Raw genomic sequence first — 25,002 nt, 5'->3', positions numbered from 1 at the left:
GATGACGGCGCAGCGGCCTGGGTGGCCACGCGCCATGTCTCACGCTCTGCTAGCACTTAGTGCAGCTCTGAAGCCGGCTGCTGGTGCTGTGTTTTGCCTTCAGCGAGCCTCTGGTCTTAATATGTATGTAGCACGGAAAGCGAGCCTAACTTCCCCTGTGGTTTTGGGAGACGTAGGAGAGAGCAGTGCCACTGACGGCTTGCACCTTCAGCCCAGGACTTTGCCATCAGTCTCCAAGTATCTTGTTTTCCCTTTCCTTGCAAAAGAGGCGACTTGGTAATTCCCAAAAATACTGGTTTGCCTTCCGTTTCATGCCATCCTGAGACGGATTTGTAGTATTTGGTGTGTTGACACCGAGCGCTGCTCAGAACAGGGCTGAAACTGAGAAGCCGGGGGTGAGAGAGCAGGGCTTGGCCGAAGTTTGGAACTTGCTGCGACACACCTGCCCCTTTCATATCTCCAGGATGGGCTGCGAGTGTGCCCGAGCCATTCAAATCCCGCTCTGAGGCTGAGATGACGATTAACGTGTGCTGCCCTGCCCCTGCCGCCGCGGCTTCGCGGGGCGGGAGCCGCGGTGGCCCTCTGCGGTCTCCCTCACCCCCGCCCCGCCGACCGGGGCCGGAGTGCATTGCTGGCTGCCCCCTGCCACGGCTTCCCGGTCCGTGCCCCCAGGGCGGCGCGTCATGGGGATGAGGCTCACTCGCTTTGACGTCATTCTCGAAATGAAGGGCAGCGCGGAGGTGAAAAAGGCTCCGCCTCTCCCTCCCACCCAGCGGAACTACATTTCCCAGAATGCCGCGAGAGGAGCACGGGCGAATCGCTCTCTGAAATCGTCCCGGCCGGGCCGCCGTAGCAGCCGGCGGGGGCGACTGTCAGGCGGTGACGGCGGGCGGGACGCGCCCAGGTTGTTGCTGCTGCCGGGACGCGGCTGGGTGCGGGCGGCGGCGGCGAGCGCGGCAGACCCGGCCCGGCCATGGACGAGCAAGCGGGACCCGGCGTTTTCTTCAGCAACAACAACAACAATAACGCCCTGCTTCTGCCGCCGCCGGCGGGCGGGCCGGGGCTGGAGCCGGGCGAGGCGGCGGCAGCAGCGGCCGCCGCGGCGGCAGCAGGAGGAGGAGGTGGCGGCGGGGTCTCAGCCTCCGGAGCCGCCGCACCGGTATCGGCGTCCCGGGCTCAGTACAGCGTGCCGGGCATCCTGCATTTCCTGCAGCACGAGTGGGGCCGCTTCGAGGCGGAGCGCGCCGAGTGGGAGGCGGAGCGGGCGGAGCTGCAGGTAACACCCGCGATCTCCATCCCCCCCTCACCCTCCCCTGTGCTCGGGCGGACGTTCCCCTCCGGCTGCGCAGGGCCGGGCTCCTCCGGCCCTGCGCAGCCGGAGGGGAACGGCCGCCCTAAGCACTGCCTCGGCTTCCCCCTTGTCCTATTCCCCGTGAGGGAGCGGCCGCCCGGCTCTACCGCGGGCCGTTTCCATCCCCCCTCCGAGGGCGGCCGCCACCCCCCGCCGCCGGGCGGAGGGGCGTGACATGGCGGCCGGCGCTCAGGAGAGCGGCCCCCGCCCGCGGCGCGGCTCTCGCCTTCTCTCCGGAGTTTTCCGGGTCTCCAGGGCCGGGCTGCTTAAACTTGTCCCTAGTTTCATAACCCGCGGTTAAAAATTGCCGCCGGCGAACTGCGCCCCACCCCCCCACCCCCGCTTGTGCCGCTGCCCCTCCGCGGCGGGCGGCACCGCTCGCCCCTCGGCCCCCTGGCCGGGCCTGCGGGACCGGCTGCGGCTGCTTCGGTGTTACGGGACACGTTACGTGGTGTTTTCAGTTGAAAAGCGATGGGGTTGATAACGCTCATTAATGCATTGAAGGACTGATAGCGATCTTGCGGTTAAAGAACTTGTGAACTGCTGGCCTAGAGCCATGGCTGTTCAGATACTTCGGTGATGGGTACGTTACATCAACTCTGTTATTAAACAGTCGATAATGCAACCTTCGTTGTTGTTCCTCTTCGGCTTTGTTTACAAGAAAATCTCTGTTGTAAACCTTAACGCCGTCCACGTTACCAGCAGCCAACTGTGTGGTTCTCAGCTGGCCATGTTTGAGGCTGAAAAGTGTCTATTCAGCGTCCTTTTTAGGTCTCCTTTCTTTGTTTCTTGCTTCCTGTCCATGTCTTTTCTTTCTATGTCTTTCCTTGAAAGTACTGTCTTTGTCGGGAGAGTCTTGAGCCTGTTTAGCAATGCGAACCACTTCCGTGCTTTTCGTTTGCTTTTTTTTTTTTCTTTTTTGTATGTGTTTGAGTTTTTTTTTAATTAGTAGCAAAGTCATCTTTTTAATTATGCTTTCTATGGTAACAGCAAACAGCCGCTCTGAGAAGAGTGGCAGATGTGACATTCTTTGCTGAGAGTTCCCGTGTAGGAATTTAAAGAAAGTAGTCAAAAGGACAAAAGAGTAATTTTTATTTCAACTTCAGTGATTCAATAAAAATTCGTTAGTAACTGAATCACGTTTCTATTCACTACATCCAGTAAATACTATGTAGAAAGTATTATGTACTATGTGGAAAGCTTAGCTATGTATTAGGGGAACATCATGTGTCACATATCCAGTGGAGTCTCATAAATATCTTGACATTTTTTCATAGGTGATACAGATCTCAAAAATTGCTTTGGAGAAAAAAAATGTGGTTTACAGGACCTAAGAAATTCTGCCAGTGTGTTAACAGTAATAACACTTTGCATATTTATAGTGCCCTTCAACAGAGACTAGCATGCTATTCCTTCTCCCTCAAGTATCCCTCAAAAGCTTGGTGTTACGGATGAGACAGGAGGAAAGAGGAAGAGTATTTAAACTATTTGCCGAAGTCATGTGTTATCAGTGGCAGAACTGGGAATATAACCCCATTGCAAGTTGTTTGCTGAACGCCTTTGACTCTTGCCAAAGCATCTCAATAAAGTTATAATTAGCTGTGGCTGGCCTTGCCACGAGCTGTAACAGCATTTATCTGCTGCGGAGTCATGTTCAGAAAGGTGCAAAATTCTTGGCTGTCTCTATATAATGTCATCAGGCATTACGTCTGCTGTGACCGTTTGTAGTTGAATGTTCTTTGATCCATGTGAGAGGTTTGTGGTAGGAGTTCAGCAACTACAGGATGGCTTTTAGAAATTGTACGTGTACAGCTGAAGGATGAGCAGTGTTAATTAAAAACCAGTTCTGTGTGCTTTCTGAAGCCTTTTGTTGGCCTATATATTTGGAAATGTTTAACGCAGTAATGGAAACTTGAGGTTGAACAGTTTTTCTCTCTTGAAGTAAAGATACAGTGCTCCTGATTGTACTTTACTAGTCTTCCAGCCAATGTAAATTTAAATGTTAGATTATCTGTTCTCTTGGGAGGCTCTGTGGCAGAAGACCTATTTTATATGATGGTCTCAGTATTCCATGAATTTTATCTGCAGTTCGTCTTGTTTCTTAGAGGCAGACTTTTTTATCTCCAGTTTCCTACCTGCCATGATGTTTAAATACCTCAGATGCTTTATGCTGTGGTGTTACTGTGCTTGGCTTCTACTCTGTAGTTGTTGGTTAGTTAAGCTATACCCTCTCTCCAAAAAACACCTTGTGAGTCAGTCCCACTGTGATTTCCTATCTTCCTTTTCTTCCCCTCTGGGCTTGTTTTTATTTTCTCTTTTTCTTTTCCTGGTAATTAATTGTGTGGAACTAAATGTGGTATTCGGGTAGAGTACCTTTCTGTTGCGTTATGTGATGCTCGTTCAGGTGACGCACACCCGAGTTTGTAACATACTTGAGTTGGCAGGCAGGGCAGCTGACTCTGTCTTTTTAGTTACTGGTCTAGTACTGTCTTTCCCAGGTTTTTCTTCCTATCAAGTGCCTATAGTTTGCTTTCGCTGGCAAATATCCATGTTTACTCTGATTTTTCTAATTATTTTTCCTGAATCTTCTTAAAATATTGTTGCTTCTATTATATAAATCTTCCTCATTCAGGGTGAAAGGAGACTTCAATATTTATGTCTATGCAAGTATCGTTAATAAGCTGTGTATTTCAAATTAGAATGGAAACAGATTCGTCCAGGATTTCCCTAGATGCTCATCTGCTAATTACATATTTCACTTGTAATTCTTGCTTTCTGTTTATGGTACTTTGACATCTGCAGATTGAAAAATTATCCTAAGAATAAACTTCCATGATAGCAATTTATAGGAATAAATACTAACGTTATTAATCCTCACTTTAGAACTCACAAACTATGCTTTATAGCATTATCAATTATTTTCATATTTTTTCAGAGATGAGTAATTTTCCTTTTCTTAGGTCCTTCTAGGAGCCACTTGGGAGAGTTGACAAGAAAGGATTTCCTGTTCTGCAAAAGTTTTAAACTACTTTTTTTTTTTTTTTTTCATTCTACATTTTTCTGGACTTTCTAAGGCATTTCAGAGTTGTCATTAGGTATTGGAGAAGCCCATCCCAAAATAGCCAAGAGTTTGATCAAATGCATATGCAGAACGCAGAAACGCATATCTTTACTTGAGGCAAGCAGCGTTTAAAAAGCCTTCCATGTTGATATTTTGCCTTAACCATAAGTCTTCTGACTGGTTGAGGGTGATTCTATGTTGCGGGTGTTATTCCCCTTTTAATTAGCCATCTGCCACCCCTGGGAGAGAGCGATGAGGACTCTGCCCCCGCAGCTGGGACCCCCGCAGAGCTTAGTGAAGCTGATGTGTGCCCTTGTCCCAGCAAGTGGCAGAACTGTTGAACTCTACTTCCTCTGGGCTGGATGAGCTTGGAAGGCTTTTGTGTGTGTGTGTGTGTGTATAGCTTTTGTTTTGACTAGAAATCTTGTCTTTGCAAGCAATGCATATGTTGCTGTGGAAGGTTTTGCTTCTGACAAACATTTTTTTCTGGCAAAAATGCTGATTTGCAGACTTTGGCATTTCTCCTAATTTCACAAATGTTCTAAATTGCAACAAACTGCTATGCTGTGTCTAACTGTGTGTATAGACACCCGTATCTTGCTAAGGAATTTTCTAGCTCTTGTCCTCTTCACTACTAAAGTTTTCATTTCTTCTGACTGGTGACTGTTGAAGGGTAGTAGACTGGTTTGGAGTCTTGGGACCTGATAGGGTTACATTAAAATTATTTTTTTGGGGTAAGCTTCCCTTTGAAAAGGTTTGCAAGGAAATTACAGAGAATTATTGGGTGGATACAATGTGCTTGTCTTTCCACAACTTTGTTGAAAATACTGGTCGTAAGACAGTGCCAAAAGAAAAAAAAAAAAACCAAACCACAAACCACCACCCAACAAACCTCTAAATGATAGGGAAAGAGTTAATGAAATGAGATAAAATGTGCTTAAATCATAGCAAACAACTGTAACAGAAGGAATGTGATGGAAATAATAGATAAGCACTTGAGGTGGGTTATGGAAGTCGGATTTAGTAGTGTTAGCTCTCTGGAGGGGGTCACGGATGGTGATCTTCCCCCTTGCTGCTGCTTTTCTGAGGCAAGAGGCAGGCGGTGAAACCAGGCTTGCTATGTGATAAGATTGTGTCCTTGGAGATAGACGAGTTAAAGTAATGAGGAGAAGGGGCAAATCAGACAGATGGCTGTGGCTATTTATAGTGTGGTTTAGGACATTGGTTACTTGATTCAGAAATAGTTGATATTTACAGTTTGTTGGCTTTTAGATAACGGTCCTCTTATTGGATTAAGTTTCTAGTTAAAAGTCATTCTGATAACTGGATAATCTGCAAATATTGTTCAGAGAAAAAGTAACAAGCAGTGAGTTGATGAAATCAGTTGGTTAATGGAAAACTTGTAAAAATTTGGCTTGGCTAATAAAATAGAAGATAAAATACAGTTTGAAGAAGTTTTGTATAAGATTTTCAAATATGATGATGTGGTTCAAATCTCTGAGATTCTTAGTGAAAGATGAATTGGCAGAAGTGCTGCAGAAGTCTTTGATAGAATATTTTTTCTCATAAGGCAGATATTACAAGGAAAACAGTGATTAACGTTAAATTCTTCTCCACCCCAGAAGGACAATATTTTCAACTTCATTGTTTTAAATATGTGAGATAAATCAAAAGAAAGGTGGAAGAGAATAAGTCATGGTCACAATACTGAAGTGTATTTAGTTAGGAAAGTTGATGCTAAATGGGTCTTAGTGACTACCAGATATCCTTTCTTTTGCTATGTTTTTTTAGCAAACCTTCTAGTTGCCAAATTCATGTGAAGCAAAGAGGAGAAGCTTCTGTACTCTTCTTTCCTGTTTGCTTATAGGCATGATTGCCAGCTAATCCTGGTATACTCATTGATAAACTGTCATGGCTTGTTTTACTTAAGCCAGGAGGACCAGTGGGATCAAATGTTTAGTGATGAAAGAGATGCGTTATAGAAATTTGTAGCTTTGGTAGAGAAGTAGAATGTAAATAGAAACTGATGAGACTGGTTCTTTGCAGGTCTGTAGTTTTATAGTTGTTTGATTTTTTTTCTTTTTATTTTTTTTTAGTTGCATAAATGACCCAAGCACTTCCCAGCATCAGATTTTCCCATTATTTTCAAATCTGTTAAACCTTTAAACCTTTAATTTAGTTTAAGTGTAATGAAAATGTGTTTCTTAAGTGGGCCGAACTCTTTTAGGAAAATGCTGCTGTAAATATTGATGTGGCGTGAATAGAGTGAGTTTTGCAATGTTTACATTGTCTGCAAGTGGTCTTTAAAGCTTACAAGCATTTTTCACAGAAACTTATACTTTAAAAAAGAAGAGGATTTTCTGATTTTCATGATTTGCTATAGAATTGTTGAATTAAGCAAAAAATGAAGTGAGTTGTTACATTCTAGGTAGAAAACTTTGTGTTTTTTGATATTGGCTTAGCATATGGTGAAACATCCTGTGTGCCTTTACTAGTGCACATTTATAATTTAAATCAGTATCTCTGTGTCCTCTCAAATTGTAGCCCTCCTTTTTTTGTTGAAGGTCTTGGCTCATGTCAGTTTTATTGCATCAGGGGTAAGCAACTTTGTACTGTTTGAACAACGAGTTGCAAATGTAACTCAGCCTTTATCAACATTTCAGTAGACACTGAAACTTTATTTACTAATTCTAAAACAGGCTGTGTACAATTCCCCAAGGAAGATCACATGCGACTCCAGAGACTTTTAGTTCATCTTAATTTAATGCGAAAAGAAGTAAGGCTGTTCAAATGCCAAGCCTCAACTAAAACCGGTATCCGTACACAGTTTTCTGAAACAATAGGTGTTGGTCAGCAACCTACTCACATATTTGACTTCACAAGCCTGCCAGGCCTTGTCAAGTCCTCCGTTTTAAGTTCCTTAGCTAAAAAGTGGCAAGAACTGACTTCGAAATAGATGAAGGATTGCTATGTTTTGTTTTTTAAATGCTGAGAAACACTTAAATACTTGAAATGGCTCTTCTGAATCACTTCAGAGTGCCCAGGATCCAAGCTTTGCAGACACTACACTAGAAATAAAAATCCTCTGAAATGTGAAAACAAAGGTTCACTTTATCGTAGTGACCTGTTCTGTATGGGCCTGCAGAGGGACTCATCAAGCAGATGTGCTTTTCCTATTTGAAAAGAGTTTGCTACCTGCTGACTAATATCAAATATTTTGAAAATAGCTCAATGACAAAGAAGTTAAATTAAAGATCTCAGTGTGTAAAGACTGCCTTTTTTCTGCTCTTTGCCGGGAATATATTTCCCTTTAGGGCAGTCACGCAGGGCAGGATTGCAAAAGCATTGAAACAAGAACGGCATCCATGATATTCATATCCAAACTTGTAAACAGGAGGTGAGAACAAAATCAGTTATTTTTGTATCTGTTTCACTTGATGCTCTAGTCAGTTCAGGGTGGTGGTTCCTGCTTGAATACAAGGAGTAGCTGCTCTTGGCTGTAGGTGCGAGAAACGGGAGCGTGCTGATTGCCTTTGCAAATGCTCATGTGGTCAAATCTGGTTCGCTTCTTCATTTTGTTACCAAAGCCAAATCTACAAATCTCCTCCAGATTTTTTCTCCCTTGTCTTGCTATACCCCAAGTGATTCATTCAGCCTGTGAGCTTCTGTTGTCTCAGTGTAAATGTGGGCCATAAGTCTATTTAATCAGTTCTGGTGATGACTGATGTCACTGCTTTTCTACCTTTCTTGTACAGCAAGTGGAAAGGAATTAGATTTGAGCATTTGCAATTTGTACTCCAGCTCATAATATGCGATTATTTTGTGACATGTCATTGCAGTGTTGCCTATAGAATTATGTCACGTTTCCTCCTGGAACTCGAAAAGAAAAAAGAAAAGTTAATGCTCGTCACTTAAGTAAGTGTACTACAAAAATGGCTGGAGGATTAGAGACAATTTTTACTGATGAAGAATGATTAAATAAGATGAATATACATTACTTGACTAACTCAGCAAGTATTTTGATATCTGTAGTTGTTAGGACAGTGAAAGGCAACACTGAAGAGTGGAGAAAAGAAAGGCTGACTATCTGAACAGAGATCTGCCTAGTAAAACACTTCGAACTGCAGAAAGAAGAGTCTTCCTGTTGGTTGAGATGCTTAAATTATTAATCAAGATATTTCCAGGAACAAATAACTAAATAATTTTTGATTCTGGATGATCTATTAGGAGTTTTGAATTCACTGATAAGAAATTGTTTTTCAAACAGTCTTTTCAAAGAAACGAAGAGCGTAAGTAAATGGCTTTTTCAACCATTTTTTTTTCTGTAAACTAAATCTTTGATCTCCTTTGGATGGTTTAATTTTTTGGGGCTTAGCTGTGATGCCAGTTTTAGAACATCTCTGAGAAGTCCAGCAAAAATAATTTACCATCAGCAGATTATGCTACACGAAGCAGTGTCATCCAGTGTGAGTGTGCAGATGATAAATGGGATGAAGCGCTTCTGTGCAGGGTGAAGCTGGATACGCCTCGGTGCCTGCCACTCAGTTCAGCCTGTGGCCTCACTTCGGTTTTGTGTTGTTGTAACTGGCTGCAGATGGTTTGGAAAAGCTTCCTGGCCTCTCTTTGCACGGAGTGCTAGTGGGTATGTGTTGCACTGTTAAGTATGGTGCCTGAAAAGTTATTTGCCAGTTGTACTAGACCACTGGTATTTCCCTCCCTCCCTCCCCTGTACCTGTTTTTCATCTCTTCTTCTCTCACCTCCCCCTTGGGCGTACCTACACTTATTTACAAATATACTTAAATATGTAGCGCTTCAGTGAGCCAACTATAATCTAAAGTATGGAGTATCCCGGCAGCCTGCAGAATCCTTCTGGCAGATCTCGGTAGACTGGTTAGAACGACTGTTCAAGGCTGGTTCATCTGTATATGTATTTAGTTATTTTAGCTATCTACCTAGTTCTTGCAATACTTTTCTTCCATTTTTTTCTTGTCCTTGTTCTCTTTCTCTCAACCTATGAAGACCTTGTTCTTGAATTATGGAAACAGTATATACAGAATTGCGTGTCTTTCTGTCAAATGCTGCCTGTTGACCTTCAAGCACGTATAAATTTGAAGTGAGGCTTACTTTAAAATATTAAGATAACTATTTTAAAGAAAAGAATGGAAAGGCTTTTTATAGTTCTTGAGTCTTAAGAATTAAAAGAAAATAAATCACCTGTTAACTTGAAATAGCTGTAAAATTCATGAACTGGTAGAAGTTCATACTAAACATGCATCATTTGTTTAGCAGCCATAGTATTGTTTCTTTTTAAACATTTTCTGTTAATATTTTTTCATCTCTTGCTTTTCTGTAATGTCAAGGTGTCAGCCTAGAAAGGTGTGCAGATATAATATACTTCCTTGTCGTTGTGATTGCTGATTCTAGGAAATGTAAATTTTACTCTACTTTTTTAAAACATTAGTAAAATCCAGATTTATTAAGATGCAATTTAATTAATTGATTATATTATTCTGGGTGTAAGCCTGTATCAGGAAGTCAACAACATTTCTTAAAATGTCATTTCTAACCCAGTGTTACCTAAAACATTGCCTCACTCTTTTGTCCGCTTCACAGTAATGTGACCTTAGAGTCTTTTGGGGAATTTCTTAAAACAATGTTGTTGAACTTGAGGTTGTTTTAACATAAGAATTAATGTTATTTTTAAAATTTCATGGTAAAAAAGTGGCATCATTAGGATGTCTACAGTGCTATTAATTTAGACTGGGTGTGCATGAAACTTCTAATTTTTGTTGCACTTGGTAATACTAAAAGATTTAATGAGATAAGTGGAAAATATAAACCCCAAAACCTGACTGTACAATTGTAGCTGAAATGGACTGTTCCAGGCATCTCTCTTCCCAATATTCTGTTTTGTTTTGTCAGGAGACTCTCTTGATTTTAATTTATCAGTTGAGCTGTAATACAGTAACTTGTAGCGCTTAGCCTGGAATAAACTCGAGGCGGACGCTGCCTTGATTCCCTGCTGCGGAGCCAGCGGGGCCGGGTGCTTTATGGAGATGATGGATGCGCCCCACCCATGAGGCAAGGAACAATACAAGTTTTTACGTGATCCCTGTAGGCGTTTTAGAGGTTTGTGATGACTAGCTTACAACTTGATGCATTTTAACCTTATTAGCTAGAAGGTCAGTTGTCGTAGAACCTGTTTGTTGGGCATATTTGTGAATTCTTGAAATTTTTGGCAAACCTTCCCAGGAGTGGCCAAAGCGTAAGCGTGGAACAGTGTTGCAGATGATTTGAAGCAGAAGCGATCTTCCTTTGCTTTCCTGCTCCCTCAGGTAGTGCAGGCATCGGGTTTGACTTGCGCTGAAGCTGCAACCAGTGCAGGCTGTGCAGTCTCAATCTATTGGTAAAATTGTGTCATTTACATCCAAATTATAAGAAAGCTGTAGTTGTATAGTTCACTTACACAGTTCATTGTGTTTAAACCTGGACATCTTACACTTTGAATTTTTGCACAGACATTTGGACAGGTATCGGCTAAATATTTTCGTCAGAAATGGTGAACCTAGAGTTATCACTGTCTTGTTCTTGAGACTGAGAAAATACTGCTAGATCTCATCATTTGGTGTTTTAAACTCAGTGTATGCATTTATTCAGTTTTCGTTTATACTACAAGTTGTTTCATTTATGGTAGGAACATTTAGGTTCTTTGGCATATTTGCAGTTCATTGCCAAACATTGTAAAGAATGAAATCTGCTTGTGACATATGGACTGTTACAGTACTATTGTTAATGTAAAATTTCAGTTATTATTTTAATTTGGTCCTGTATATATTACAAATAAACCTGAGTATTATCATTAAGAATGTCTTAAATAAAAATTGAGCTTACATATATGAAATGATGTTTTGTTGTCCACTGATGGTGACTTAATTGTGATTATCTAATACTTACGTAAATAAATGAGGGATAAGGCTTGCTAACATCCTGTGGGAAAGAGGGGAAATATTCTCCTTACTTATTGAGTATTATGAAAATGACCAAATGTAAGCATTCTCATTTTCAGAATCAGAATTTCTCAAAAATAATGAGCATTGGATGTAAGGATGCTACTCAGAAGAAAAGCATGAGCAAGCTATGCTAGGAACTGCGCAGCCTCCAAGGAGAGAGCAAAATTATTGTCAAGCTCTCTGGTGCACTTGTCTGTTTCTTGATTTGCCAGTAAAACTACTGATCTGTTAAGTACATGGTAACCTTCGAAGATCCTGGCAATAAGCTTGTATAGGGCTGGAGAGATGGCTCCTGGGCCATGAATTCCACTCTGTTGATGCTGCATGCTTTTTGATTAATGAACACATGAATTTCTTGGAAGTCCAGGAAAAAGTAAAATTTTAAGACATCAGTAAGAGCATTGGCATACCACTGACAATAGAAGATTCAATCAGTATTTCTTCCAGTGCTCTTTCTTCCTGTGCAATATGTGTATAATACATACAGCCTGCCAGTGGCCCTGAGGAGGCAGAGCACAATCCTTTTCCTTCTTTGAATTGGAAGACACAGATGCTTCAGCTCCAGAGGCAGTAGAGTTAGAAACACTTAGGTTATTTTACCTGCTTAAAAAACTTCTGGTAACAGTTTTGAATCTTGGTTCTCCAATGGTTAGTCAGATAAGTCACAGAGCCAGGCCTGCCCTGTATTGGAAGCATGACTGTGCTCATTTTCACATGAAGGAGGTGTCTTATGATATTTCTTAATCAGATCTGTCTATGTCTGTCTGTCTTATAAAAGAAAGCTGTCAAAACTACTGAGAAGTTGCATTTTTTTCTTTATTTAGGCTGCTGCCAGTGGAAGATGACTTGAACTTCAATTGTTAGCATAGTAATGCGCGTTTCACTCTTGTAGTAGAGCAGTGCGTGAGCTGGGCCATTACTAGCTACATTGCTAGTTGTCCTTTGTCAATCTGCCGGGAAAAAGTGTTTCATTCCATCCTGTTCAGTTGGTTTGTTCTTGGCTAGAAATTGCTTGCTGACAGCAGGTCACATCATAAATCACTTCAGCTTGTGTCTTGATGGCATTGGATGATCTTTTTCATTCTAGCCAAATGCATATTTACATCGTGTTCTACAATTTTTTAATAGTACGCTATGATGTTCCCTCACTTTTTGGCTAGAAGGGCACTTGTTTATTTCCAGTGGACCTCTTTGGAGGCAGGGAGAGAGGAACCACTATCGTGGTTGTATGCATTGTATTCTGGGTGGCTGTACAGTTACCGCAAACGAAGTTTTATGTGCTTGGGGTGTTCCCCTTGTTACTGAGAGATGGTGACCTTGTTGAGTTGACATGCTTCTTGCACAGTTACATTCTTCAGGAAATGCTGACTCCAGCGCCAGAGTTTCTTTGTTCTGTGCCTTTCCCTAAACCGGAGCGTAAAATGAATGTTAAAATTCAATTGTAATTTTTGTTCATCCCAGTTTGAGTGTAAAGTGAGGAGAAGCTTAATGCTAGAGCGACAGAGGCCTTTCTTTTGATTCAGCTGAGGGTTTTTTGGCAGTTAAATGCATTTTCCCCATTAAGGGTGAAGACCGACTTCATTGGAGAGCACCAATGTTTTTCACTCGTCATAAACTGGCTGCTCTAGTTGGTGACTGGTGGTTAAGGATTCTTCAGGTGTCTGTCAAGCTGTTTACTGGCTGTACTTGAGCAATGAAATTATGTCAGCTGGTGTCATATTTTTGAGCAGCTGTTGTAGCTGGCCACCAACAAATGCCTTTTGGAGTAAGATTCTTCTTGCCTGATCTCCAAAGTTCAACCGAGTTTGTTATTTGCATTCCCTTTGTAGTTGGTGGAGAGAAGATGGCATTTATAGACACTGCTTTTCTCACCTTAGGGTAAAAATATGTAGTGACAAGTTAGTCTTTAGAAGTGTCTGTCTCCATTAACTCAAATATCGGGAGACTGCTTGTTAGGTTGTGTCAGGTGTGGAAAAGATACCCCTGCTCGTTTCTCCCAAGCTTTTCCTGCAGGTTGGTACACACTGCAGTGGATATTTATGGAAATGAAAGGTTTACCGGTCTTCACCTTCAACAGCTGATGGGCTAGACCAGTTGCCTTTTATCTTGTTTGTGCTTCTCAAGAGGCAGATGAGGTACTTGGAGACCTAGCTGCAGAGATGGCCGAAAACTTCTGATCCTGAAACTGGCAAGCGGTTTGCAAGGCAGGTGAGGCCAAGGTGTGAAGTGGTGACTGACCATAGGTGTTTTTGTCTACAAGTGTATTCATGAGTTGAGAGACCGTAAGAACCTGCCTCTTATAAGGGACTTCATATAAGCATGAAGTACAAAAGCAGGTAGTTCTGCCTTTGTGCTAGGAATGAGTATCTTGTATGTATATCATAGTTTTCTATTTAAGGGAGATTTTTCGTGGGCAACTAAATACTTATTCTCTGCTGGAAGTCGATAAAGGTTAGGTGTCTGTTTTCTGCTTGACTTTTATTTGCTTCTATACCATTTCTTTCCATGTCTCTTCCACCAAAATACCTTTCCCTCTTTTCTGTTTTTTTCTCACTCTTAATTACAGTATTTCTAGAGAGCTTTGTTTAACCTATTTTAGTAAGTATTATAATTAACACTTGGCACTGTATTACAAACAGGGTTTTATTTTTCTTTTAGCCGAACATGCTGTACTTCAGTTCTTTGACTAGTATCATGTTTCTAACATGTATCTATAGAACAGCGCACTAGTTGTATACTACTTCAGTTAGTAAGCAGAAATACTTCATCATCTGCTTCTTGTTAGTAAACGCTTTTATCTGCTGAAGGCTTTTTCTATGCTTATTTTATCTATTCCTTATCCTTTATTGAATGCTTAGCCAAGAAAGGAAATAAACCCTGTCAAACTAAAATTGCTTTTTTGTTATCTTTTTTCCCCCTCCCCGATCTGTAACGACCATGCAGTTTAGAAGGCTTATCTATGCAATGTTTTATCTAAGTGTTTAATGTTTATGAAACACAGTAAGCCCATTTCTTTTGAACTGTGCAAATCAATTTAAAAATAACATGGGAGAGACGTACACACTTAAGAGCTATGTTGAATGATTTTGAGGAAGCAGATTCTAAACTGAATGCTTCCTTTTGCAGGCCCAAATCGCCTTTCTTCAAGGTGAAAGGAAAGGACAAGAAAATCTGAAGAAGGATCTCGTGCGAAGAATCAAAATGCTGGAATATGCGCTTAAACAGGAAAGGTATGTGGCTTTAGTGATGAGTACATGATGAAGAAATTCTGAATACAGATACTTTCTTTTGCCTTTATATTTGACAAAATAAGAAATATTTATTCTGTATGTATTGAGCTCTCAAATTGACAAATATTGTCATACTAAATAAACCTTTTAATCTGAATGCCTGCATTATGGTAAAAGCAGTAGCTAACATAGTATGGCTCTGAAAACATGCAGATAAAACCCATGGTTGATCAGCGAGGGATACTTTTTCCTTGGTAAAATTCCACTGAACTGTATAGATTATACCCCAGAATTATGATGTATTCTCTTTTTGTTCAAAGTACTAGCTTTGTTTAATAATCTTTGACAACTGGAATCTTGAATAACTGTCTTCAGTCTAGTGATTTTCTAGTTTTTAATCTTGCTAAGTTTTTAGTCTTTTCAGTAAGGTAGACTTCACTGGAATATCTTCTGGAGGCTAATTTTGTGAGGAGTGAAAAAATGTTTGTGTTTACTAGTTGATCAAATGTCTATTTCTTTGTTCACAGGGGTTTCAGTAGAAGTCCACAATCTACTTTACTATTTTATTCTTGCATATGCTTTCCTGTTGGTCTAATCTTTGAGACAAATGAATTTTTTTTTTTTTAATGTTTCCCGAGGTCTTTCTAACTGATTTATTTTAGGCCAAGTTTAGTTTTAAAATTGTTTTTATTAGTAAAATGTCTTTTTTAAAGACTATAGAGTCTTTAAATTAGTAAAATGTCTTTTAAAGACTATAGAGTATATTTATGGTACTACTGCAAAGCAGTCATTGCTTACATACCCTACAGGTAATTCCTACTTCTCTTTATTAAAATATTAATAAAATAAACCTCTTTTAAATAGTTTGTATTAGTAGAAATAAGATTAGCAATATACACATGTGCAAATGAGGAATAGGATGTTTCAGCTAGATAATTTAAAAAGGGCACTAATAGTTTTACATCACTGTTTTGCATTTAGATTTACTCATGTTGTGTGGACTGCTTTAGCATGAGACATGCCTTGCATTGTCCCGTTTGACTCTTTCTGATAGCAACCAGTTCATCTGCTAGCATGGAGCTGCAGCTGGTTTCCTGGCCAGCAGTAGCCTCAGGGCTCCAGCGTGCTTGCTTCCCCTTTGGGGAGTTCTTGAAGGAATGTTTAAGGTAGATACTCTTTTTGTCCAGGCCTTGTTATGGCACTGATCTTACATCAAATAGCACAGAAAAATTTCAAATATATGCGTAATGGCGATTGTAGTTTATAACCATGGAAAGGCTTATGTTTGAGGCGTGATTATACAAGTTTCTTTAAAAGACAATGGAGAACATTCTTGTGCAGTTAAAGATATGCTCTAAGGAATATAAATTCAGTAAGACTTCTTGTATTTCAAAATTGAGGAAACTGTTCCTGATTACTCAGAAATACCTCAAATACTTCATGTTTATAACTCAGATAAATTAGCAATTTATCTAAAATTATCAGACTATGTAAATACATTTATCATAGAGTCATAGAATGGTTAGAGTTGGAAGGGACCTCAAAGATCATCTAGTTCCAACCCCCCTGCCATGGGCAGGGAAACCCTCCACTACACCAGATTGCCCAAAGCCTCATCCAACCTGGCCTTGAACGCTTCCAGGGATGGGGCATCTACAACTTCTCTGAGCAACCTGTTCCACTGCCTCACCACCCTCTGAGTGAAAAATTTCTTCCTTATATCTAATCTAAATCAGCCTTCTTTCAGTTTAAAGCCATTGCCCCTTGTCCTATCACTACATGCCCTTGGAAAAAGTCCCTCTCCAGCTTTCCTGTAGGCCCCCTTTAAGTACTGGAAGGCTGCAATAAGATCACCCTGGAGCCTTCTCTTCTCCAGGCTGAACAGCCCCAACTCTCTCAGCCTGTCTTCATAGCAGAGGTGTTCCAGCCCTTGGATCATCTTCATGGCCCTCCTCTGGACCCACTCCGGCAGCTCTATGTCCTTTTTGTGCTGGCGACTCCAGAGCTGAACACAGTGTTCCAGGTGGGGTCTCACGAGAGCAGAGTAGAGGGGCAGAATCACCTCCCTCGACCTGCTGGCCACGCATTTATGTGTGAGAAGCTTTTTAAGATTAAAAAAAAAACAACAAAAAAACCCCAAAATTACTTCCAAATGATTGGTGAAAATGTCTCGCAGTTGCATTCAGTAAAATCCACCTCAGTTAAGACATTTAAATCCTAATGCAGTGGTTTATTATTAGCAGTTTTTACATAGTTGTCTTTTATATTTTCTTGTGGTTTTTTTCTGCAGTGTATGTTATTAGGCTTTGTTACTTAGGTCAGTAGGCTACACTCAGCTGATCCGATCCAGTTTGATGATTTTGGTATGGGTGTGCAATGGTTTTTAAAGTAAATGTGATGCTTGTGAGTGGTGTGTGCTGGAGACAGCTATTTATAAGAATTTGTGGCTTTAAACAGCAGTATTATTTGCCAGTTTCTGAAGAAACTAGTCTTGTATTTCTGTTGGAAATGTCTTCCAGCAAGTGTTTTTGCTTGATACTTAAAAGAATGGCAACATAGTGAGCTTGGAAGCACTGCTCTCTTTCCCAGCATTTTCCTGAATCAGCCATCGGCCAGATCAGGCAGTAGCCAGCTGGGATGCTGGCTGTTTCCACTGGGCTCAGAGATGGAAAATGAGATCCTACAAGGTAGGAGGAAACACTTCTGGTCGAGTTAGTGGAAGACTCGTGTGGGTGAGAGGGAGCAGGGGAGCATTTCTTCCCTGACCTTGCAGCACACCAGATCTTTCTTAGCTAGATGAAATAAGTTAGGAGTAACGGGACAGAATATGAAATTGTGGCCCAGAGTAGTCTATGTTTGCAATGCCCTCAGGAAACTGTGAGCAAGAAGTGAGCCATGCTGGTTTTCTCAGATACATGCTTTTATGAGCTGCTGTTCTATGTAGTGGGTGTTCAGCATTTCTTTTGTCAACTAAATGTTTTCAAAGTTGACTATAAATAAACAACTTTGGAAGCATTGTCATTGTTCTCTATTTCATGGCACTTACGTAATTTTATAGCGGGTAAGGTAGAAGATGACTTTTACTCACAGATTACCATGTTTTTCTGACAAATGCTGTTAACGTTCAGTTTTTGTTAGTAATTGTAAGATTACCATTTTGTTGCATGTATAGGAAGCCCAGTTACTTCTCCTGAAGAGTCTTAATACACTAAATAGCAAAGAGCTTAGAAGGAGGTAGTTAATAGTTAAGCACTATGATTTGTTCAACAGCAGTTTTGGTGTAGTTTTGCCAACATCCAGTAGATTGCAGTGTGAGGCTGTTGACAGTTGAGGGCTACTTTTTATTACTTTATCAATACTTGCTCCACCACCAGTAAATTGCATTCTTTCCTCTGGGTTTTCAGGCGCTAGCTGAAATGTAGTACTGTTTCTCTCAAGTACGTATCCTACTTTATCTAGTCTAGCTTGTTTCCTGTCTTAACATATTTTAACCAAAGAACTGGACTCCTGAGCCATGTCTCTAGAAACACTTGGTTTAATTTTATGTTGTTTTCTGCACTGGTGTGTCTGATCAGAGTAAGGCTGGCGCCTTCTCCCCTGGGTAGAATATCTCGCCGTGCTGTTCCTGGCAGTTGTTCTTGTTTATGTCTCTTGGTTTGGCGGCGGCTCCCAGATCTTCTACGGGTGTTTTGGCAGGCTCCCTCAGCACAGCTGGATCCGATGCTTCAGGTCTGGCGACAGATATTTCCAAGAAATAGTGGCCTTTTTTGATCAGGATCAAACTTGTTTCTGTGTGAAGTATTCAGAAAAGTTTCACTGCTCTCAGTCTTAGGAAATTTAGAAGGATGAAAGCTTTTAGCCTTTTCCTAAGCCACTCTTGAAGTGTTGTGGCAGCCATGTTGAATGTCTCCAAGCACTGTTTACATAGAAGACACATAGTTTAAAGAAAATGCTACTAATGAAAAAAGGAGAACTGCATAATGAAGTGCAAAAGCCAGAGCAGTGCTAATATTCATACTTGTCTGACTAAGGGCATCTACCCTGTAACATAGTTTCACAGCCCCAAAAGAGCTTTCCTCCAAACAACTTGAAGGCTAGTTTTCAGGTGGAAAATACCTTCTATAAAGCTGTATCCTTCAGCTAGTTATTTTCATGTAATTTTTCAGTCTCTGTATACTGTTAATAATTCAGATGTGATTTTTGGAAATGGAAGGTAAATTGTCCAAGTTGAACAAGTTTCAGATAATAAAGGCTCATCTTTGTGGTTTGTTTCCCTCCTTCTTGCCCTGCCCCAAAGCCACTGTCCTTGATTTGGACCAGATAATACAAAGCTTGAAGAAACTTTATTTTTTTTTTTCTTTATACTTATTTCCTGTAAAGATACATTTGCTCTTTTTTGTGATAATCGTATCTCACTGCTGTGATGTGTGAGCTAAAGTTCAATGTGAATTGCAGAGGGCCACTGTTCATAAGTGGACTATGTGATTTATGAACAAGCAGAGAAATTAAGCATGACAGGTAGGCAGGAGAGAAATACTCTGTTGTTGTAGAAATAGATTAAATATAAACATGCTAATGGAATAACCTATACTCAGAATTTGTATGGAAAATAATTAAATTTCATTTTCTGAGAAGTTTCATAGCCTTTTATTGCAATATATATAACTGAATGGTCAAGACTCTCCCTTCTAGTCTTGGAGTCTGACTTCTTGTGTTCAGCCATTTTCTTAGGATGCTTTAGAAAGAAGAGTATTTATGTTTCATACCTGTGACATTTTCAACTGTTCCATGAGATAGTTTCTAATAATAAATATCATAGTTGCTGCCTGAAAAAGTGTAGAAAATACTTCCTTGATGGACTATTAGCTATCTATGTTGACTTTTTAAAAGATATTCCTCTGAACTTGAGTCTGACCATAGCCGAAGGTGAGTTCAGCGAGTCAGGTACTCTGACATGGTATTCGTGTTTGTTCACATCTAACTGGTGTCTTGCTAAGATACCTGAATTTGTGCTAATTGATTCTAATTAATTCAGGTTGGAGATTGGCATTGTGTTTTTTTGTCATTTTGTGCAGGCAAAGATCTGTGGCTCTTTGTTTTTAACTTTCCCAGCAACATTAAAGATAAGGATTGCTTTAAGGAATTGTCAGCTCTTCAACTACCTGTGTTTGTTTGGACATGATTACTCTGCCATGTCTGTATTTTCACTGGTCTCTGCCTGTAATATACAAAGTTAAATCTTCTGAAAGATAAAAGGCCAGCTTGGCCTTATAATAAATTTAAGAGCCAGTGGTGTACAAAACCATGTAATCCAGGTTATCCTCTTGAATTAATGAAGAATAACAAAGGCTTTAAAAACTGTTGCATGACGAGGAGGAACCAGTTAAAAAAAAATCTGCTATGAATAGTTTAGAATGTGGATAGAATGAATAGTCTCACTTTGCTGAACTGACTTTATAATTCCTTTAATGAGAGGAAGAACTTCAATAAGAAGAAGGAAGAATATTACCGTTGATTTAAGAGGGAAAGAAGCTTAAAAACTGAGCATACACAGATGTAGGAGAGTTACGTAAATATACTGAGAAGTTTTAAAAAAATGCAAGCTGAATTTTTTGAAAAATGGATTTTGGAGAACAGGTGAGAGATCTGAAGGAATAGGAAAGGTATAAGGAATGATCATTTCAGTTAATCTAGCAAACATTTTACTTTGGCTCTTAGGGTGAGAATTATTAACAAAACTTTGATAAGAAAGTTACTGAATGCATAGAGGATAATGGAGTTTTATATCAGACCCATGAACTAAAAGCAAATTCCTCATGCCACTAATTGCTCTCTGAAATTATTTGCAAGAATTAAGTAGAGCACAGTATAGGTCACTCATCCAGATTTGAGTGAAATATTAATATTTGCTCACTTCTGGTAAGTCAAATCAAAATGGATTAAGCATTAGGGTCACTTGAATTGCTGACTGCATGAAAACTTGAAGTTTTTAACAAAGTGTAGCATTTAAAGTTGTTGAGGTAGGTAAGTGACAGATTAGAGGATTTCTTAGTTCTTGGTTAGTCGTTACTTTTTATTAGTGATGGTGAGGTGGAGGAAGTATATGTAGGATCAGTATTTAAAAATAATGAAATGGATTTGTTTTACCAGGGTAACATCTCTCTACCAGTCAAATGTAGAAAGCAGATAGCTGGGAAAGGAAAGGTAAATATTTTGTTTGAGCATTCAGCTTTAATTTTGTTCTATTCTTGGTTATTCTTTTCTGTACTGACCAAAATGTTTATCCTTCACTTATTGCTGTTAGTACATTTCAAGAGCATCCTTTCTCCTTTCCTTTCTGGTTGCTACTCAACTGAATTAGTGCTTAGTGCTTTAGCTGTTGAGGAGAAGGTCATTTTTTTCATCTGTATTTGCTATGCCTAAGAGGCATTTCTTCATTCTGTGCTTACCGTTCTCATCCAGAATTAAATGTTGATTATAATTAAAATGCAGCTGGATTAGTAGGAAACTAGTACTGCCAATACTGAAGCATAAGAACTACCAAACATCGCTTTCCTCAGCACCGTTTGGTTAGAAGTAATGAGTTTTCTTGATGAAATAGAAAAAGGCAAAAGAAAACAGTAATGTAATGAAGATGTCTGAGAAGCAATCAAGAGGTGCAGGTAGCTTGAAAATATTGTTTACAGTTGTTCTTGACACAGTCGTTCGAGCTTAGTAAGACTTACCTCATGCAATTATGAAGTGTCACACCCATTAATTTTTTTAAACACAAATTTTAAGTTGAAGAATTCCCTTGCGAATAGCGGAGCTAACGAAGCCTATCTTCTTGTTGGTGTATGGGAGGGGTTTTTGTTTTTTTCTTTTTGTCCTTGGTAGCCTGTATCTTGCCATCTTACACCCAGCTCCATACATTTGCCTTGGAGCTGAGTATGTGCTCATGGTAGTTGGTTATCCCCTTACTGCTAGGCTGCATGTCCAGCGCTGCCCCAATTCTTCACTGCCTGTCGTTCAGGGTAGGAACTAGTATGAGTGCTGCTTTTCTACCCAGTTATAAATGTCTACAAAAATTTATAGGGAATCGAGTTTTTCAAGTTGTCCACATTTTCACATTTGACAGGAAACGAAACAACTGTAGAGACAAATTTACAGTGAGAGCAAGAAAAGGGGACAACAGATAGCAGCTTCTCTGTTACTGTGTTGTAAAACTACTCTGATGAATCTTTAACTTATATGTGCATTTGTAATGCTGTACTACTGTGGCATTATTTGGTGTGTTTAAAAGTCTATAGACACTGACTTTGTAGGATGAAGCTCTTCAAATTAAAAAAGCGTTTCCCTTTTTCTTCTAGCTACTCTTTATTGTTGTATAGCATGATTTGTGGGGTTTATTACAATCAGCTTTCTGTAAGCTAAATATTTTTGGAAGAGAAGTTTCTGTTTTCAAGCTTTGTTGAGTGGCAGATCTAGCAGGTTTATGAGAAACTGCTGTAGATAGGCTGCTGTCAGTGCTAAATCTCATTTAGGATAGTTCTAACTGAGGGCTTGCTGCTGTTGGAAAGCGCAGCATTTTGAAGAATAAAACTAAGGTTTGCTTAATTGAGGTGACAATATGAAATATGAAGTAGATGGCATTCAACTGACATGGAGAGTAGAAATGTTTCATAGTGATGGCTGGAAAAAAAGAAAAGGGTGAGATGGGAAGGGAAGCAGAGAGTAGCCGGTGTCCACAGGGAAGGAACGTTTTCTGTAGCAAGAACACTTTGTAAAATCTGCAGTCTACTGATCCCTGTGTTTCATCAGTATTCAATTTGCAATTGTGTGTCAACCTTGGAAAAAATAAGCAGAATTACATATCTGGAGTCCTACTGAAATTATTTATTTTCTTTTGTTCCTAGTGTAGAAGAAAGGAGTGACTTTTCAAGTGAAGACAGGTGACATTTATGTGTTTAGAGATACCCTTTAAATGTGCTAATGTTTCTTTTTTCTTTTCTTTTTTTTTTTTTTAGGGCTAAATATCACAAATTAAAATATGGCACAGAATTGAATCAGGGAGATATGAAGCCACCAAACTATGATTCTGGTAAGAATCCCTGTAAGAATGAGTTCATTACTGGCATAAAAGCTTAATTGTGGTTTGTGCAAATGCTGAAATTATGTTGATAAAATAAACCACTTAATGGGAACAGAACATAGATAATTAAGAAAGACTATATTTTGCTCTTGTAAAATTAAAAATATGTGATAATGCTCTGCAAAAATTTGTTAATAAATCAAATTACTTTAGATTTTTTAAAAATAACAAACCAAACAACTTCTCCTGGAGAGAATAATTTTTGTCTTCCTTGGTAATGTGTAGACATGTTTTGGAACAGGGAGATACTAGATTTATAGCTATAGAATCATTTTATCTCTGAATAATTCTTCTGAATAAAAAGTCAGTGGCGAAGGACGCGAAATGTGTAGTACATGTTCAGTTTGCGTTTTTTTGTATTTCAAGAGAAAAATAATTACAGTGCATTATTAGACATAAGTGAGAGTTTGAGAGCGGGGAATTTATTTACAAAATTCCAATGATCATTGGAAATGCATACAACTAGCTTCATTGCTAAGCTGTGAGAGGACAGTTTTTCACCTTGGTCTCTGGAAAGCTGATTTGTTTTTCTAGAGGTTGTATCTCCTACTTCACACAAATAGTTTTAAGCACTGAGCTTGAGGAATTAAGAACTTAAGTTACTTCCTGCCATCCATCTCTCTATCTTCCTATCTTTTCCTCAGAAAAAAAAAGAAGAGAGAGAGACCTGGTTATAGGTCAAGCCCTTGAAAGGAAAGTAATAGGTGATGATTTTTGTATCTCAGTCTACTGATACTAGTACAGCAATGAAACTAGAACCGCCTGTACATAAAGGAAGAATATAATAAATTTGCAGACTTCGGCTCTGTCACTTGATTTGTGGAAGGGATGGTCTGGTTTACTGTCATGATTAATTGTCATCTCATTGGATTCTGAAGTTCATTAAAAAAAAAACAAACAAAAAAATTTACCCCCACACCAAATTATGAACTTTACACCAGGCTTTTCTTATCCAAGATATGATGAATTTTTGAGAAATTTTATTTCATGTTACTATTGAGGTTATTTCCTTAACTGAAGTAATAGTTTAGTTTGGTGTTACTAAGTGGAAGACCCCAATCTGCATCTGGACCACTAGAAAACTTTAACCTGATCATAACAAGATTCTAGACATCTTTTTTTATAATTTCTCAGGGTACCACTATAATAGCATGTTGCTCTAGTTTCCAGCTGAGGAATGCAGTGCAAGGCCTGGCTTTCCAGCAGAGCCATAGTCAGTGCATTATTTCTGAAAAGTGAACGTTAGTGGAATTACCTTTGTTAAAATTCCATTGTCGTGATTTATCCCATTGCATTCTATATGTGTAGCTGTCAGAAATGTACACTTTAATCAGTCCAGATTTGATATAGAACAAAAGATAAGCACTTAAAATAGAAGCTTTGTTATCATGCTCCTTTGGAGTCGTATGTCCATGTCTTCCTCTCTCTCTACCCTTATTTCTTCTGCCTAGTCAGGAAAAAACATGGAAGAGTTTCTAGTAGTTCTTCCAAATAGGTCCTTGTTGTTTTTCTCTGTGATCTCTTGGGGAGTCAGTAATATACTTCAGAAGAAGGAGTTCAGTCTCCTGGTCAAATCCTACAGAGGGTGGAAGCAAGGACAGGTAGCCTGGGAAGAATACAGAGAAATTGTCCGAGCAACCAGAGATCAGGTAAGGAAGGCTAAAGCCCTGACAGAATTCAGTCTGGCCAGGGACATCAAGGGCCACAAGAAAAACTTCTATAGGTATGTCAGTGATAAAAAGAGATCTGGAGAGAACATGGGCCCTCTCTGGAAGGAAACGGGGGACCTGGCTACCCGGGATATGGAGAAGGTTGAGGTACTCAATGAATTCTTTGCCTCAGTCTTCACTGGCAAGAGCTCCAGCTGCACAGCCCAAGTCACAGAAGGCAAAGGCAGGGACTGTGAAAATGAAGAACCACCCACTGTAGGAGAAGATCAAGTTTGAGACCATCTAAGGAATCAGAAGGTGCACAAGTCCATGGGACCTGGTGAGGTGCATCCACGAGTCCTGAGGGAACTGGCAGATGATGTTACTAAGCCACTATCCATGATATTTGAGAAGTCATGGCAGTCTGGTGAAGTTCCCACTGACTGGAAAAGGGAAAACATAGCCCCCATTTCTAAAAAGGGGAAAAAAAGAAGACCCAGGGAGCTACAGGCCATTCAGTCTCACATCCATAGCCAGCAATATCATGCAGGAGACCCACCCCCCTGGAA

General features: G+C 40.0%; 1 protein-coding gene across 2 annotated transcripts in view; it reads left to right on the top strand.

Annotated features, from left to right (window-relative positions):
• Positions 1-973: 973 nt before the first annotated feature.
• STRN (striatin) overlaps positions 974-25,002 on the top strand; it is a 73,157-nt gene continuing 49,128 nt past the window's right edge. For both annotated transcript variants that reach the window (XM_086631623.1, XM_086631622.1), the window contains exons 1-3: positions 974-1,276; positions 14,550-14,653; positions 22,660-22,733. In XM_086631623.1, the coding sequence (XP_086487749.1) occupies positions 974-1,276; positions 14,550-14,653; positions 22,660-22,733 (481 nt within the window). The remainder of the gene's footprint in view (positions 1,277-14,549; positions 14,654-22,659; positions 22,734-25,002) is intronic.

The sequence above is a fragment of the Tauraco erythrolophus genome, chromosome 2 (assembly GCF_009769465.1).
Source record: "Tauraco erythrolophus isolate bTauEry1 chromosome 2, bTauEry1.pri, whole genome shotgun sequence".
In the NCBI taxonomy this organism is placed as follows: domain Eukaryota; kingdom Metazoa; phylum Chordata; class Aves; order Musophagiformes; family Musophagidae; genus Tauraco; species Tauraco erythrolophus.
The sequence above is the reverse complement of the archived record's forward strand: the minus strand, read 5'-3'. Positions and strand labels throughout refer to the sequence as shown.